Genomic DNA, 15,985 nt, shown 5'->3' with positions numbered 1-15,985 from the left:
GAGAGAGAGAGAGAGAGAGAGAGAGAGAGAGAGAGAGAGAAAGAGAGAATGGACCTAGTCTTCCACTCGAAACTCCTCTTCGCGCTTCGTAAGCGATTGCGGTCTCGACGTGCTGCAAATACCAGTAAAATTGAACGTTTAAAGTAACTTACGAGTTTCGAAGGTACAGTATCGATGTGCGTACGTGCACGGATTTCGATCCTAGAAATGACGAAATAGTTTGCTTTGCCAGTCGACGTTATTTTTTTCTTCTTCTTCTTCTTCTTCTTCTTCGTATTTCCTTTTCCTTTTTTCTTTCTTCTTTTTTTTTATTTGAAAAAAAAAAGTTAAAGCTTGTGTCCATTTGGATCGAGTATATCTCTCGACGGGAAAAGAAACGATGAGAAATTTGTATATAAACGAAAAATTATCCAAAGCATTGTAACGTAACGTGAGTCGTCTGTATACGCATATATTTTTAAACGTACGATTTAAACGTATATATATTATAGTAATAACATTGACGTTATCAATGATTTAACGTTCCAACGAAATATAAAAAGATCGAAAGATTTGTTAGAAACGATATAGGATCGTAACTTTTTTTCCTCGAATCGTGAAAAACACAAATTGGACATTTCCAAAAAGAAAACTTGAGAGACTTAGTTGGATATTTGATATAATTCCTGTAATTCCTCGGATCGTCGAGTCTTTCAACGAAATCGTAACGTTGCTTTTGACGACCCCCCAATCCTCTGGCACTTGGTCGTTCCATTTTATTGGTCGTTTCGTTACAAGGTAGAACCGGTACTCGAAGAAACGGAAGTCTTTTTAAAGAGGTCCCTACCCTACTCGAGAGGGTTAGAAAAGGAGAGTGAGTGGGGAGGAATGTCGAGACAAAGTTATTTACAGAAATGGCGTATCTCTCGCGAACAGCTCGACGAGCCGGCGTTAACGAGCTTTGGTTTATCGCCGACGGCCTTCTAGCACGACATCGTCACCGTCATCTTCACGATCTTCCTTCAGTCCCTCTTTCCGTGTTGTTGCTCGTGCGACTTTATACAAACTGAAAGGTCATTCCTCTCTTCTACAAATTCTTCCGCTCCCCACTCTCTTTCTCTGCCTTTCTTTTTCTCTCTGTTTCTTTGTTTATACTCATGCGTATAAGAAGTTACGAAACGATCACTAGATTCTAGTTTTGTTTGTGAGACTCTCGACGTATTTCACCAGAGTTTATATACATGTATAAATACACGTACGTACACACATGCATATATATATATATATATATATATATATACGTATGTGGGTATATATATTATTTATACATATATCATGTAAATTAATTATATATACATATGTACAGGTATATATTTTTATAAAATATCATAATTTTATATATAACTGTAATACTATAATATACTATAATAACTTATAATAACTATAATAAAATCTATTATAGTATATTCTTTTCTTTTTTTCCAACAAACAGTTTTAAATATTTTTACATTCTTAGACGAACTAACAAACGAAAAGAAAAAAGAAAAATAAGAAACATGAAGCAAAAAAGAAAGAACTAGGAATTAACAATCACGTCATATAGATTTTCTCAAATCGTAGAAGAGAACGTATGAACGTAGAACGAATGAACAAAATGACCATCGTGGTTCCAGTCCTGCAAACACGAAACACGGATATAATCCTCTTCTTGAATTAACATTTGTACTCCTTTTATTGATTCGACCAATTAATACAGATTACGAACGAATCTGTTATTAACGTCACGTGTCTTGTTTGCGCTGGTGCAACTGTTTGTTCGTAGATTTCAAGTATAATTATTCTGGACGATTAGTATTCGCAGGATGGAACACGTACGCGTTTCGTCGCGTGTCCCTACCCTTTCTATGTAATTTCCATCAATTACGCTTCGATGCTAGCCCATAGGGATGAATTTAAAGGGAAGAATACCCCTAACGAATAATTATCGGTCGATTTTCATTGATGTTAGGTATCTCTAATATACATGTGTATGGTTCAATATATATGTATACATATATACATATATATAAATTATATTCATATCCACATACACATAGACATATATATGTATAACATATATCTATAGAAATATATATATATATATCTATAGAAGGTGATGAGAGGTGCAGCACTAATTGCAATTAGCGCGTCGTAACAAAGTCGATGAACGGATGTAGCCGCCAAACTTAATAAAGTGACCGCCATTAGTTATGTCTGAAACTTTGGTCGTATTACGCTCGTGTCAAAAGTACGTCGTCGTTACTGTCGCACGATCTCTATAACGATTTTATACGATTAAAACGTTCTATGTCGGTATATTTTTCATAATAATAAGAACTCTTTCACACGGCTCCGCAAATGCGAAAGAGATTATGAAAGATATACCTTAGACTTTTGTGTTCGAGACTCTTGCTCGATTCGTTCGCTCGACCACGTATCTTACTTTGCATTCAACCAAACTCCCCACCACACCTTCTTTTACCACGCTGCTAAAAAGAGAGATAAATAGATAGAGAAAGAGAGAGAGAGAGAGAGAGAGAGAGAGAGAAGAGCAGAGGTTAAAAAAAAAAAGAAGGAAAAAAAAGAAAGTGGAGATTTTCTCCAAGCGTGAATACGTTCACGTATATATAAAAGTTCTTCTATTTCGAGGAGGCTCGAATGAACCATGAAAAAAAAAAAAAGAGAGAAAGAGAGAAGAATATTAGCGAAATAGTACGTTGAAAAATACGACCTCCAGTTCTGTTTCCATGCATAATTTTATGAGGTCGGGGCTAACGAAAACTACACTGAATGCACGAAGCTTATATAATTCGGCCGACGACTCGACAGAAAGCGAAAGAGAAAAAGAGAGAGAGAGAGAGAGAGAGAGAGAGAGAGAGAGAGAGAAAGTCAGTGAGATAGAATTTATTCGTTCGCGTTAACCAAACGTTCTTTCCTGTATCCACGCATTTTTAAAGTTAATCTAATACATATATTTCATGTTACATAACGAAGCTCAACAAGATTCTTGCGATTTCACGCTATGGGGAGAATATATACATTTGGGAGATAGAAAAGAGAGAGAGAGAGAGAGAGAGAGAGAGAGAGAGAGAGAGAGAGAGAGAAATAAAGAGAAAATAATTTTCTACTAAAATCATAAGAGAAAAATTGTTGGAACATTATGACACGTTTGTTCTCTATGCGTTTTATTTTGATAATTACATTAATCTGTATTAAATAATCAGTTATTATTATAATTATTGTCCATCACATTTACATTTACCTTTAACCCACGCTAAAAGTCTAAGAGCAGTGCCAAAGTCTCCGTTGCATTACGTTTTGAAATTCTACTTTGAACTATAGTTCCCAAGTGCATCGCTTATTAGCCACTCTCGCGTGAGCAATTTCCGAAGCTAATATCCCGGCTACGTCGTTCACTTGCAACACACGTTTTCGGTCTGGTAACGAGCCACCTGCAATTAGACCGCGTTAATTACACTCCAGCATCAGGGCAACATACACTGTGCGACGTAAAGAAAAAAGAAAAAAGAAACAAACAGAGAGAGAGAGAGAGAGAGAGAGAGAGAGAGAGAGAGAGAGAGAGAGAGAGAGAGAGAAAGAGAAGAAAAAAAATGTAAATACATTTGTAGTTCTAATCGACAGATTTAGAGTTGCGTTCGATTGCCTGACATACTTTAATTAGTATATCAAACTTAACAAATCAACGAATATCGTATTACTGATCGAACAAACACGATTATAATTATCACGTGAGAGACATAATTTTCGTTAAAAGTACACTTTAATTAACTCTGTCAACGAAGTTTAAACTACGTACTAAAGTAATATGAATATGCTTAACGCTACATGTTTACGTTTTCTATCAAAGCAGATCTAACAATGTTTTGGTTACACTCGTACTCGAACGTACTCGTACCCGAGTATATACATACATACGTACGTACGTACGTAACAGTCGTGTTTGTGAGCTCTCCGTGGAAAGGTGTCAAGGAGAGGAGGAGGGTTACACGAATCGATCTTATGTATGTATATTACACGTTGCTGTCGACAGAGAAACAATAAGATTTATCATTCTGTTCTCTCGTATACGTTATTCAAACAAAACTGCGTATGTATGTTACTACGTAATTAATTAATATAATAAATTATTTTTACGATTTAACGATTTTAAAGAAAACCGAAGAATTTTATGCAAATTCTATTTAATATATATATATATTTTTTATTGATATATTTGATATATATATATATATATATAAATTTATAAATTTATAATCACAATAAATTTATATTTACAATTATAAAATATAAATTATAATTTATAATATATTTCTAATTTATAAAAAGACATATATAAATTTATTATCGATCTCTTATGGAAAATGTTTATCGGATAAGATTAAAGATTTATTCTGACGAAGATCGACGTTAGATTCAAGTGTCTTGTTACCCGAACGAGGCTCCTCTTCGCGACAACATAAGGACATACTACCACCGACGAAGGAATTACAGTCTCCGTCGAAGTGGATGACCTACCTTGGACACGTCGCCGGTAATAAATTTCCGTTGTGTGACGGCACATTGAATCGTGTGCTGGTACCTGGATTACCACGACACGATTCACGATGTGTACCACGTTGGAAAAGGAGTCGAAGTAGAAAATGTTTCGGCGTCCGTTGAAAATTACGCTACCAGCTAAAGTTCCTTCGTCGCATTTAACAGGAGCAACTTTATTTCCTCTTGGATTAGTTCGTAAAACGAGATTGGTTTATTGAAACGAATTGATCTCGTTTTAATAACGATCAATATTATTTACGACCTAATTTTTTTTATCTTTTTTTGTTCTTCTTTTTTCTTTACTTTCACGATAAAAATACATCGTAGAAATAAAAAAGAAAAAAAAAAAAAATGCATTCACTTTATTTCATTAAATCCTTCAAATTATTATTGACATGATAGAAGATCGAATATCTTGAAGAATTCTGATTCCTATTGGAAGAAACTCATTCTTTTAATTCGGACGGATATCCAAAAGCTAATGTTTCTTCTTTCGCTTACTGTTGCAGATATTCAAGAGTTTTATGAGCTGACGTTACTCGACGAATCGAAATCGGTGCAGCAGAAAACGGCGGAGACGAACCGCATCGCTGCCAAATGGGAAGCAAGCGACGGTCCAATCACGCCTACCTTCGCCCAGAATGACGTGAGTCGAGTTACACGTATCTCGATATTTCATATCTTTCTCTCTTACACACATACATATACACACACACACATATACATAGAGATACGCACACGCACGTACAGACACTCTCCCTCTCTCTATCTTTTTCTGTCTTTATTTTTCCCTGGACGGACATAGCATTGTGTCAACCCTCTTCTTGCCTAATAAATATTGAAAACCTTTCGGACGTTTATTCTACTCGTATAGTTTTATCAAAAAAGAAAAGGAAACAGAAAGAAAGAGAAAGAAAGAGAGAGAGAGAGAGAGAGAGAGAGAGAGAGAGGGAAAGAGTGGGAGTTATATTTTAACCGAACCTTCATACGTCTACCTACAATAAATTATGAATACTAATGCTCGTAAATACGAACGGAATTCTTTAACAATAAATAAAGACTAAAGAACGTCGATGGTTCTTTGTTAATCGCTCAATTTTTCTCTTTATTTATTTATTTATTTATTTATTTATTTATTTATCTATCTATCTATCTATCTATCTATCTATCTATCTATCTATCTATTTACTTTTTTTCCTCTTTTTATCGATCGATCGATAGAACCAAAACTGAAAGAATGACTCGTGAAAGAGCAAAAGCTTCCTTCGTTCGATTAATTATACAATTTTTTTCAATCACCCATAAACGATTCCATAGAACGAATAGATGTTGGTAAACAACCTAGCCCCTCGTTTCCGTTATCGATTTAAAAAGTTCCAACGCGAAGAATGGAATTTTTAATCCGTCGTTTTAAATCGTTCGGGCGAACACAAGTGACGTTCTTTCTTTTTTTTCTTTTTTCTTTTTTTTTTTACCAGTCAGCCACCCAACCAACCAACCAACCAACCAGCCAGCCAGCCAGCCAGCCAGCCAGCCAACCAACCAGCCAACGAACTAGCTAGGTAGGTAGGCAGGCAGGCAGGCAGGCAGGCAGGCAGGCAGGCACGACGAGAGGCAGCACGCAATTACCGGCAGTTATTGTGATCCACGAGTCGATTGGCTTGAGGGTATAGCGCGAGTTTGATCAATCGGTGAATTCAAGTCGGGATTTTAATTGCTAATTGCATCCCACCGCTACCCCTTCGCGTCATTACCCTTCTTTCGTTCCGATTCGTGCGACAAACATCAAAACCCCGTTCGTATTCGACCTGACACGATTCGAAAACTTCCTCCGCGATTATTATTCATTACGTACGAGAAGAGGGAGAGAGAGAGAGAGAGAGAGAGAGAGAGAGAGAGAGAGAGAGAGAGAGAAAGAGGAAGGGAAAGTATAGATTTCATTTCGTTCATATATGATAAATAGAATACCATCGACAAACAAAAGTATTTTTCGATATTTCGATGGCACGTGTCACGAGTATACGGATTAACGGAATTCGGTCGATATTCTTTTTTGCTTTTTTCTCTCTCTCTCTTTTTTTTTTTGCTCCTTTTTTTTATTGATCTATATTCTTTTTTCTTTATTTGTTTATCCCTTTTTCCATTGTACTCATATAAATGTGGGAACCGTCGTAAAATCATCCTTTCGAGCCTCTATTTATTTTACTTTTCGTTTTCGTTTTAAATGTATTTAAAAAAAAAAAAAAAAAAAAAAAAAAAAAAGAGAGAAGGGAAAAAAAGGGAGAGAGAAAAAGAACCTCGAGCGATTGAAAATAATAAAAAATTACGAGGATGTAATATATTAATATCTACTTGATATGTATGTATATAGATATGTATATAAAAATAAATGTCTGTGTTGGAACGTGAATATATCATAGAGTACGACGTATAATTTAGTCGACTATCGTGCATTATGAAGAAGCGAATTCAGGAGTTAATAGATTCTATGTGTCCTACAACACACACACATACACACACACACATATGCTCTGTAGATATCTGAATATATATCGTCGTACGAATATATATCGTACGTACACATATACACACACACACACACACATATATATATATATAGATAGATTCAGTCAGTCGGTGGTACGTGCGGTCGAACCGATATTAACCACGTATATTCGAACTCTGATTGGATATCGACTATCTCTCCGATGATCGATGAACCACGACGTACCAAGAAAATTCATAATACATACATACATATTCACGATAATTTCAAGCTATGCATGAGTATATATGTAAGTATCTTACATACCTACATTCCACTTGATCGCTTATTTTCAAAAATAGAAAATAGATATAGATACATACGCGTTTACCTATTTTAATATCCATATCAATTTTCTTCTCGAATAAATTTTGAGGGTATAAAATGTAAGATTAAATTTACGTTAAAGCGACCAGCGAAATCACCGTTCTCGATCTCGAAATCGCTTTTAGGCCACGTTAAAGGTATTTCGAAAGAGGATATGTGTATAGATGAATCGAGAGAGAAAGAGAGACAAAGAGAGACAAAGAGAGACAGGGAGAGAGAGAGAGAGAGAGAGAGAGAGAGAGAGAGAGAGAGAGAGATATGATAGTTGAGGCACTTTCGGCGTACATAAGCGAACGAGCCGGAGGTGCGATATTCTGCTGTTTGTTTTCCATTACTTTGGAGAAAAGCGGGCTGCGGGCCCGTCGGTAGTAGAATGTGCACCACAATGATAAGAGCCGATGTACTTGCTGTAATGGAAAATTCTCCCTCCTTAGTTGCCCTCTTCACATTCGTCTCTTTACCGCCTGGCTCTCCTTCGCCCATTGTAAATACGAACCTTTGGTAAATACCAACTCGTGCTTCTCTCTCTCACCCTCTTTCTCTCTCTCTATCGATCTGTCTGAAACGCTTTCCGATTTCCCATGGGACGTTGAAATCGATATAGGATTCTCGTCTTCCGTTCTTTCTTTCTTTCTTTCTTTCTTTCTTTCTTTCTTTCCTTCTCTTTCTTTCTTTATCTTTCTTTCTCTCTCTCTCTCTCTCTTCTTCTTCTTCTCTTTTCCCTTCTCTCTTGCTTTCTACATAGATCGAAACGAAACGAAGGAAGCTAGGATTAAAGTGTCGGTACTCGTGGATGCTGCGATTCGATGACTGAGGATAATAAGAGTGGCTGTAACGGGTAGAAGTTGGAGTTCTTTCGCTACCGATTACTTTTCCTGTCTTTCCCGGTGTCGATTTTCACCGGAGCCTCATCCCCTCCCCCTTTTCCTTCTCCATTTATTTTCTACGATCTCTCATATATCTTGTAACAGCTCGTCTTCGTTCTTTTAAACGTTGTTCTTGCAGCGTGACATCAAAATAGATATATAGATACTAACGCATGTAATAACGTAATCGCAATTGTTCACTCTCCCTCTCTCGGCATTTTTGATATAAGAATTTTTGAAAGGGAAGACGAAATCGTGTCGAGACCGACGATGAAAAATTTCGTCGTCGTAGGTGGATACGCTTGGAAATGGTTCGTTCAAAAGTTTACTGTCTCGTTCAAGATAGTAGGTGCTTTTCTTTCTTGATACTCTCTCTCTCTCTCTCTCTCTCTCTCTCTCTCTCTCTCTCTCTCTCTCTTTTTCTTTCTTTATCTATCTATCTATCTATCTATCTTTCTTTCTCTATCTTTGTCTTTTCCCTTTTTCTCTTCTCCGTCTACTTACGTTCGCAAAACTTCGGAACTTAAAGTTATTACAAACAATAAAGAAGAATCGTAAAGTCAGCGTATTATTATCGACAAATATGAAACTTTGTTGTTACTGTCTGGTTCTATCGACCATTTTGCTACTTAACTTTCTCCCTTTTCGATCTTTCGAAAAAAAGTCGTCGGACTTTCTTCTTCTTCTTGATTTCTTTATGATAACTCTAGATCATTTTTAATTCTTTATCTCTGAGTTAGCAGCGACGATGGTAATGAAAAATAAACAAAAAAGAAAAGCAAAAGAGAAGAGAAAGGAAAAAGAAAATGATAGAGATAGATAGAGAGTGAAAGTGAGAGAAAGGAAAAAAAGAAAAAACGAATATATAAAAAAAAAAAAAAAAAGAGAGAGAGAGAAAAAGGAAGATGTCGGTTTAACGTTCACGGAAATATTCTATTATAAGGAGGACGAGGAAAGGAATTACAAGGTTAGGTTCGCTTTCGAAGGTGCACTTAAAGAACGTATATCACCGGAATGGCTGCTCTATATCTTGAAATATCGTATCTTAGGTTCGTTGTAAAAGACAGGAGTAAGAGTCGAGTAAGAGGCACGTAGCGAAAATTTATTCGCATTCCTTTTTCCTCCGTTATTTTTTTTTCTCTCTTTCTCTCTCTCTCTCTCTCTCTCTCTCTCTCTATCTCTTTCTCTTCCCTTTCTCTTTTTCCTTTTTTATCGTTTTTCTTCTTCGCACCTTTACCGCATATTACTTAGGTATAAATTTATTTGACTTGGCCCGGGTGGCGGCAGGCAGACCGACGAATTCAATAAACTTTTTAATATAAGTAATCGTATCGCTTTAAGGAACTCTCTCTCTCACTCTCTCTCTCTCTCTCTCTCTCTCTCTCTCTCTCTCTCTCTCTGTCTCTCTTTTTAGCCGTTCGTTTAATGCGATGCCAGTGAACATTTTCCAACGTCGGCCGTGGCATTTAATTGCCGGGCAATTGCTCGCCGGATGGAAATTAAAGGCTCGTTCTAATCGTTGAGAAACGATGCTCCTAAATGGAAGATTTTATTTGCGACATCTATAGTCCGAACGATTTTTATCGTTTCCCCCCCACCACATCCTTCCCGTACTTCCCTAAAATCGTCCCGAATCCCATGTAATGCGACACTTAATTTTTATCGCGAGATATCGAGGAATGGGTAGGAGCTAGGAGATAGGAGAGAAAGAGAGAGAGGGAGAAGGAAAACGCGTTTGGATTTAAAAGGATTTGGTTATTTAAAACTTTGAGAGAGTTTTAGCACGATCTACGACAACGTTATCTCCATTCGAAGGTTTTAATACATGTTTCATACGTATTTTCTTAACGAGATTAGTTTGTTAAAGGATTTATGTTGATCCAGATGTAGCCGAGGAAAAGAAACATTTTTGTGATATTTTTTCTTTTCTTTTTTTTTTTTTTTTCCCTTTATGCACGTAATTTATTTTATTGATAGAAGAAGTCATTGAATGTGCGTGACTTGTGCGTACTTGGGAGGAAAAAATTTTACTACATTGGATTTTGCACTGTGTATCTTCTCAGTCGTATTATTAAAAAAAAAAGAAAAAAAAGTAGAAGAAGAAAGACAAAAATAAAGGAAATTTTTTTAAAAAGTTCTCGACCCAAGACGATTTTTAATATCTTCGTTTAATAAAAAATATATGAGCGATGTGAATTTTATCGGACGATTTTCACAAAGCGACACAAAATTTCATTTAATTTTTTAATCATAACAAAAAAAAAAAAAAGAAAGAAAAAAAAACAATAAAAGAAGACTCATAAAAAGATTTCCGTATGACAAATACTAGACAACGATACGAGAAATAATCAAATGTGTCAAATTTCGTTCAAATGGGTCTCGAGTGGTTTTTAAAGTATCATTGGAGGTCGATTTGGAAAATAATAGTTTAAAGTAAAATCGTAAACGTTTGAAGTTTAAAACGTATGTGATGTCGAATTCGATTTTAAATCGTCAATTTCTGAAATTTTTTGATGAAATTTTCGAATAACACTTTTAAACGATTAATAGTGTCGATTCTAAATAATATTGAGAAATTTTTTCAATTTTCTAAATACACGTAACCCATCAATGAAAATCAATTGTATTATATAATTTATTAACTTAAATTAAAAGAACATATTTTCTTCTTTCTCGTTTCATGTAACTACGATTTTCCGTATCGAAGATATAACCCTTTAAAATTTGTCATTCATAATCGAAGGAACAGGTGGTGCGATTACTTCGAGCTGTAGTAAATTTAAGAGAAAAGAAAAAAAAAAATACTATTTACGCGAGCCAACAAAATGGTTTCCGTAAATTCCAGAAATTAATTTATCTAAGCGAGTAAACGTATTGCCATCCGTAAGAAATTAAATAGATAGGTCAGTAGGTCAACGTAAATAAGATATTTAAATAGAAATATCTCTAATAATAATGATCGTAGAAACTATGAGTAATACAAAATTGTGTTATAAAATATTTTTCCTTCTCTATTCATCTAGGAATTAATTAACAATATCGTTGCAAAATAATCGATAAATAAAATGAATGAAAGATTAGATCGAACGTTAGAAATTTCCTTTTACATTTATATCGTAAGCTTGACGATTTACGAAAATTAATCGAAACTAATCATCGTTATAAACGATTTTGTTATAAACGATCGTAAAGAAAAATCTATTTTTTCCCTTTGAAAAACAAACTTATTCGCAGTTACGTATTTCAATTTGATAGTTTCACCTCATCGACCTCAACGTTATTTAACGATAACTTTATAAACAATTTCTTTCTTTTCAATCTCTTTGTATATATTTTCAATAGACAACAATTCATTGCAGAGTAAAGATTAGTCAATAATATAAATACTATTGTCAATAATATAAATACAAAAACTACTTCGTTTGAAATTTATAGAAATAAACGATCCCTGTGTATCTATATAAATGCTTTAAAATTGTCCTAGGTAATATTGGACGTTTCATTAATGTTGTCCTCTATAATATAGATGTATATAGAATTTTTGTCGAACTCAAACGCGCGCAAACATTTCAATAGACGAACAACGCGTAACAGCAACGACGACGACGACAACGACGACGACGACGACGACGACGACGATGACGATGGCAACAACAATGTTCGAGTTGGCGAGTTCCTGCACTCGATATATCACCGTTTTCAAGAGGACAAATGGAATTTATAGTAGCACTCGGCTAAAACCCATTTCCCTTGGATACAGTATTCGCTCTCGATAAATGGAAGAAACTCCAAACGAGAATGCACCGTGGTGTACGGGCGGCTCGTTTCACAATGCATTCGCTGTTGTGGTCGAGGCTTAATGCACTGCGTGCACCCAATGCATTCATTTGCGAAACTCCAGGAAAAGTTCTGCCTCTTTCCTTTCTTGCATGGCCGAACACGTAACTATTTACCTACTTTCTTGAAAATATTCTCCAAGTACGTAGTAACTACTAACTCGTTTCTTTATTTTATTTTATTTTTTTTTATGTATGTATATATATATTTTTTATATTATTACGTGATATATGTCGATTAATTCTAAATGGTCAAATAGTCAAATAGAAATAGGTCAAATAGAATTCTCTTTCTCTCTCATACATACACACACACACACACACATACAGTATAATGGAATCGCGTGTATCTTATTTATTCAACGATTCATTCGACCCAAAAGCAATACGAAAACGACGTATAACGCGTACACATTTAAGTAGGTAAAGTACACAGAATTGTCCGCGATAATGAATACGTTTCCTCGATAATCCAGCGAACTTTCCACGTTGAATTTCTCTGCTTTCTCTACTTCGTCGGCCGAACCACCGAAAACCATTTAATTAACTTTATAGCCATCTCGTTACTATCTTAGTTTTCCCTTTTATCCGGTAACCCGAACTTTTATGACGTCGTTAAACAAGGAACGATGTCCTCTTCGATGCTCCATTATTCTTTATGCTATCATTATCCCGTTTTTTCTTTATTTTTCTTTTTTTTTTTTTTTTCATATAAATTTTTTTTTCTGTCCTTTTTCATCCAGACAATTTCTTTGATAATGGAATATCGTGAAAATTCTTCACATACCATTATAGATATATCTGAACAGTCGGTGTTTTAACATCGAACTAATAAGTTAAAGGTATGTATGTTTTCGACGAGCGTTATTTAATGAACACAAGGGTTATTAATCCAACTAAGTTTTTCATTTTCATCCTAGCTTCGTGTAATTAAGCTGTACCGATGAGAACAGAGAGTTTTATAGAAAGTGTACTCTAGTGACTTGTGCAACGTCGACTCTATGGTGCAATCTTCTTTCTCTCTCTCTCTCTCTCTCTCTCTCTCTCTCTCTCTCTCTCTCTCTCTCTTTCTCTCTTTCCCTCTCTCTCTCTTTTACTCTTTTTCACATTCTCGCGAAATTACATTTTTTCATAATATTCAACGGGTACGTTCGTGAAGCTCATGTTTTTAAATAAAGTACCATCCGTACGTGATTTCTCCTATGTACTTTGCACGCTATAAATTTCCGTTATCATTGGTTCATTATTTTTAAGATTTAAAGAGAAGATCAAAACTTTACGAAGTTTGTAGAAAAATTCTCGGCTTCTGGACGTTATATTTTTTTTACTTGTTGAATGAAATCGTGAATCTTGTTAAAAAGAAAGAGAAAGAGAGAGAGAGAGAGAGAGAGAGAGAGAGAGAGGCCTCGACCGTACCAAAACATATATATATATATACATATATGCGTGTATATATACGTATGTATGTATAACTCTTTCACACAGTCACGTAATAATGTATTCCGAGTAATTTACGAATATTCCACGGTTTCCTTAAGCCGTAAACGCAACCGCCCGCATATATTTGCGCGAACATTGCCACGAATATTACCTTCTAGTAGTAGCGAATATCAACTCAAGGATAGACGGAATGCATTTCAACGTTGATGAACGTAGAGTCATTATGGCGAGTCGGTAGCCTTAAGACTACGCATTATTGCAATATTATCTTAAACGAGAGAAACGATTTATTAAATTCTTGGTAATAATCTTTTATTCTATTTCAATTATTAACATCCGTCGTTCGATTATAATTTTTATCGTTTATCCTTTTATAATTGGAGAATTAAAAAGATCGATGTTATCGGTATCGAAAAATTTTCATATCGATCATAAAAGTAAACATGTACGATTAATAAAAATACGAAAAAGAAATGAATATAAAAATAATTCGTTTATTATTATATTTACTTGATATATACGATAATATAATCAGATATCCGATACATCTTAGTTCAATGTTACCACGCCCTTCACCTAGCCCTTAGACTAATCCTTAGTCTAGCATCTCTCCGCTTCTAGTCCGTAGTCTAATCTAGACCGAGATACGGTGGGAGCAACGAGCTGGCAAGAACAGGGCACGCCCCACGGGCAGACGCGGCACCATGTTACGAGCAAAACGTTGACTTCGGCAATTTGTCAACCTGTGATTAATTAGCACGTTCCTGCTATTTACAGACCTTTAGAACGTAACTGGAGATACTATTGTATCTTCCTTCTACGATTTACTCTATCTAACTACTACGATCCGCATCATCGCATTTACTCGCTCTCGTCTTTATAAATTTTCTTCTCCTTGTTACTTCGAGAGTAAAATTCACTCGACGATATTTGACGGACGGATATGTTCATAATAATGAACATTGAAATATCAACGAAGGGATAATTGATCCAACGAGAAAAAAAAAGGAAAGAAAAAGAAAAGAAAACATAGAAAAATTAAATGAAATTGGCTCGATTCATCCTTATGGTTTATACGGAAATAACGTTAAGATTGATAATCAATATAAAATCGGTGAAAAGATGTATATATATATATATAGTTTGTTTGTTCAATGTTGAAAATGTTTGAAAATTTTGACCCGGTTCGTTATAAATCTTTTTTGTTTGATGAAAACATTCTCCATTTCCTTTGACGAAAATATTCATGAAAGACTAGTTCTAGATTACGATGTTGTCCAAGCTTTTGAACTCGGCGAAGGAATAGAGAGACACTCCCGTAGAGAATAGCATAAATTGTTTTATGCGAGACGAATTTCTAACAAGTTCATGTACACTTACATGAAACAAGTATTTCGTAGCATGTTTCATGAGTGAGTCAAGTTGGTGTATATGTAACTATGTACGTATATCTATCTATGTAGGTGAGAATCTTTCTCTTCTTTTTCTTTTCTTCGTCTCTTTCTGTCGTACTCGTTTGGACACTGTGAGAATTTGGTGGTCGGTCAAACAAACTACAAATAGGTATGCATTTGTTGCATGCACGGTCGCATAGTTCGGTGGTAAGTCACGTAACAGTTGTAACTCGAGCGTATATACAGTGACATTTCAAAATGGCGTGGTTGTCTTGTCACGCGTCAAGGTCTCGTGCCAGAACGATTTCTCTTTATCTCTCTCTTGCTCACCCACCGACCCCTACTGAATCACCTAACTACTAGAGGGAGGAACTGTGTACATATGTACATACTTACGACTAATGTTCTTATACGATTAAAACGACTAATGTCGAGGTTTCTTCTCGTCGTTTCGTCGCTATTACACGCTCGTTTTTGTCGCGTTAAATACGTGATATAATATAATGACCAATTAATTGACGTATACACACACACATACAGACAATCTAACCAATTAATTGATGTATATATATATGTGTGTGTATACATATAAATAATTCTAATATCCGTGTAAATAATTCTTTCGTTGGTATTTAAAGTGATAGATATTTTCTTTTCTCTATTTTCTTTTCTATATCCTTTCTTTATTTTCTTTTTTTTTTTTTATCTTTATTTTTCGTAACTAAAAATATATCGGAACCATCGATGTCGATGTACGTAAATGTGAAAATCACGTAAAAATGTTTTACAGATAGACATGCTACGTACGTATGTATGTATACACATCGATAAAGAGAAAAACGAATTTTCGAAACAATTCGATGTATCTATTTATAAATGTTATGGGCTTTGAGTTACGGCATACATATGTAGAAGTAGATAACTTTGAGGAGAAAATTCGTTTTCCAGTTACTCTCTCTCTCTCTCTCTCTCTCTCTCTCTCTCTCTCTCTCTCTCTCTTTC

At 35.2% G+C, this 15,985-nt stretch overlaps 1 protein-coding gene across 1 annotated transcript in view; it reads left to right on the top strand.

The window, feature by feature from the left end:
- Positions 1-15,985, top strand: part of LOC122630551 (disks large 1 tumor suppressor protein-like) — a 263,281-nt gene that overhangs the window by 15,607 nt on the left and 231,689 nt on the right. The window contains 1 exon segment of the mRNA XM_043815157.1: positions 5,085-5,221. Coding sequence (XP_043671092.1) covers positions 5,085-5,221 — 137 coding nt within the window.

This window comes from Vespula pensylvanica, chromosome 1, assembly GCF_014466175.1.
Source record: "Vespula pensylvanica isolate Volc-1 chromosome 1, ASM1446617v1, whole genome shotgun sequence".
Lineage (NCBI taxonomy): Eukaryota > Metazoa > Arthropoda > Insecta > Hymenoptera > Vespidae > Vespula > Vespula pensylvanica.
This window is presented reverse-complemented; position numbering and strand designations above follow the sequence as displayed.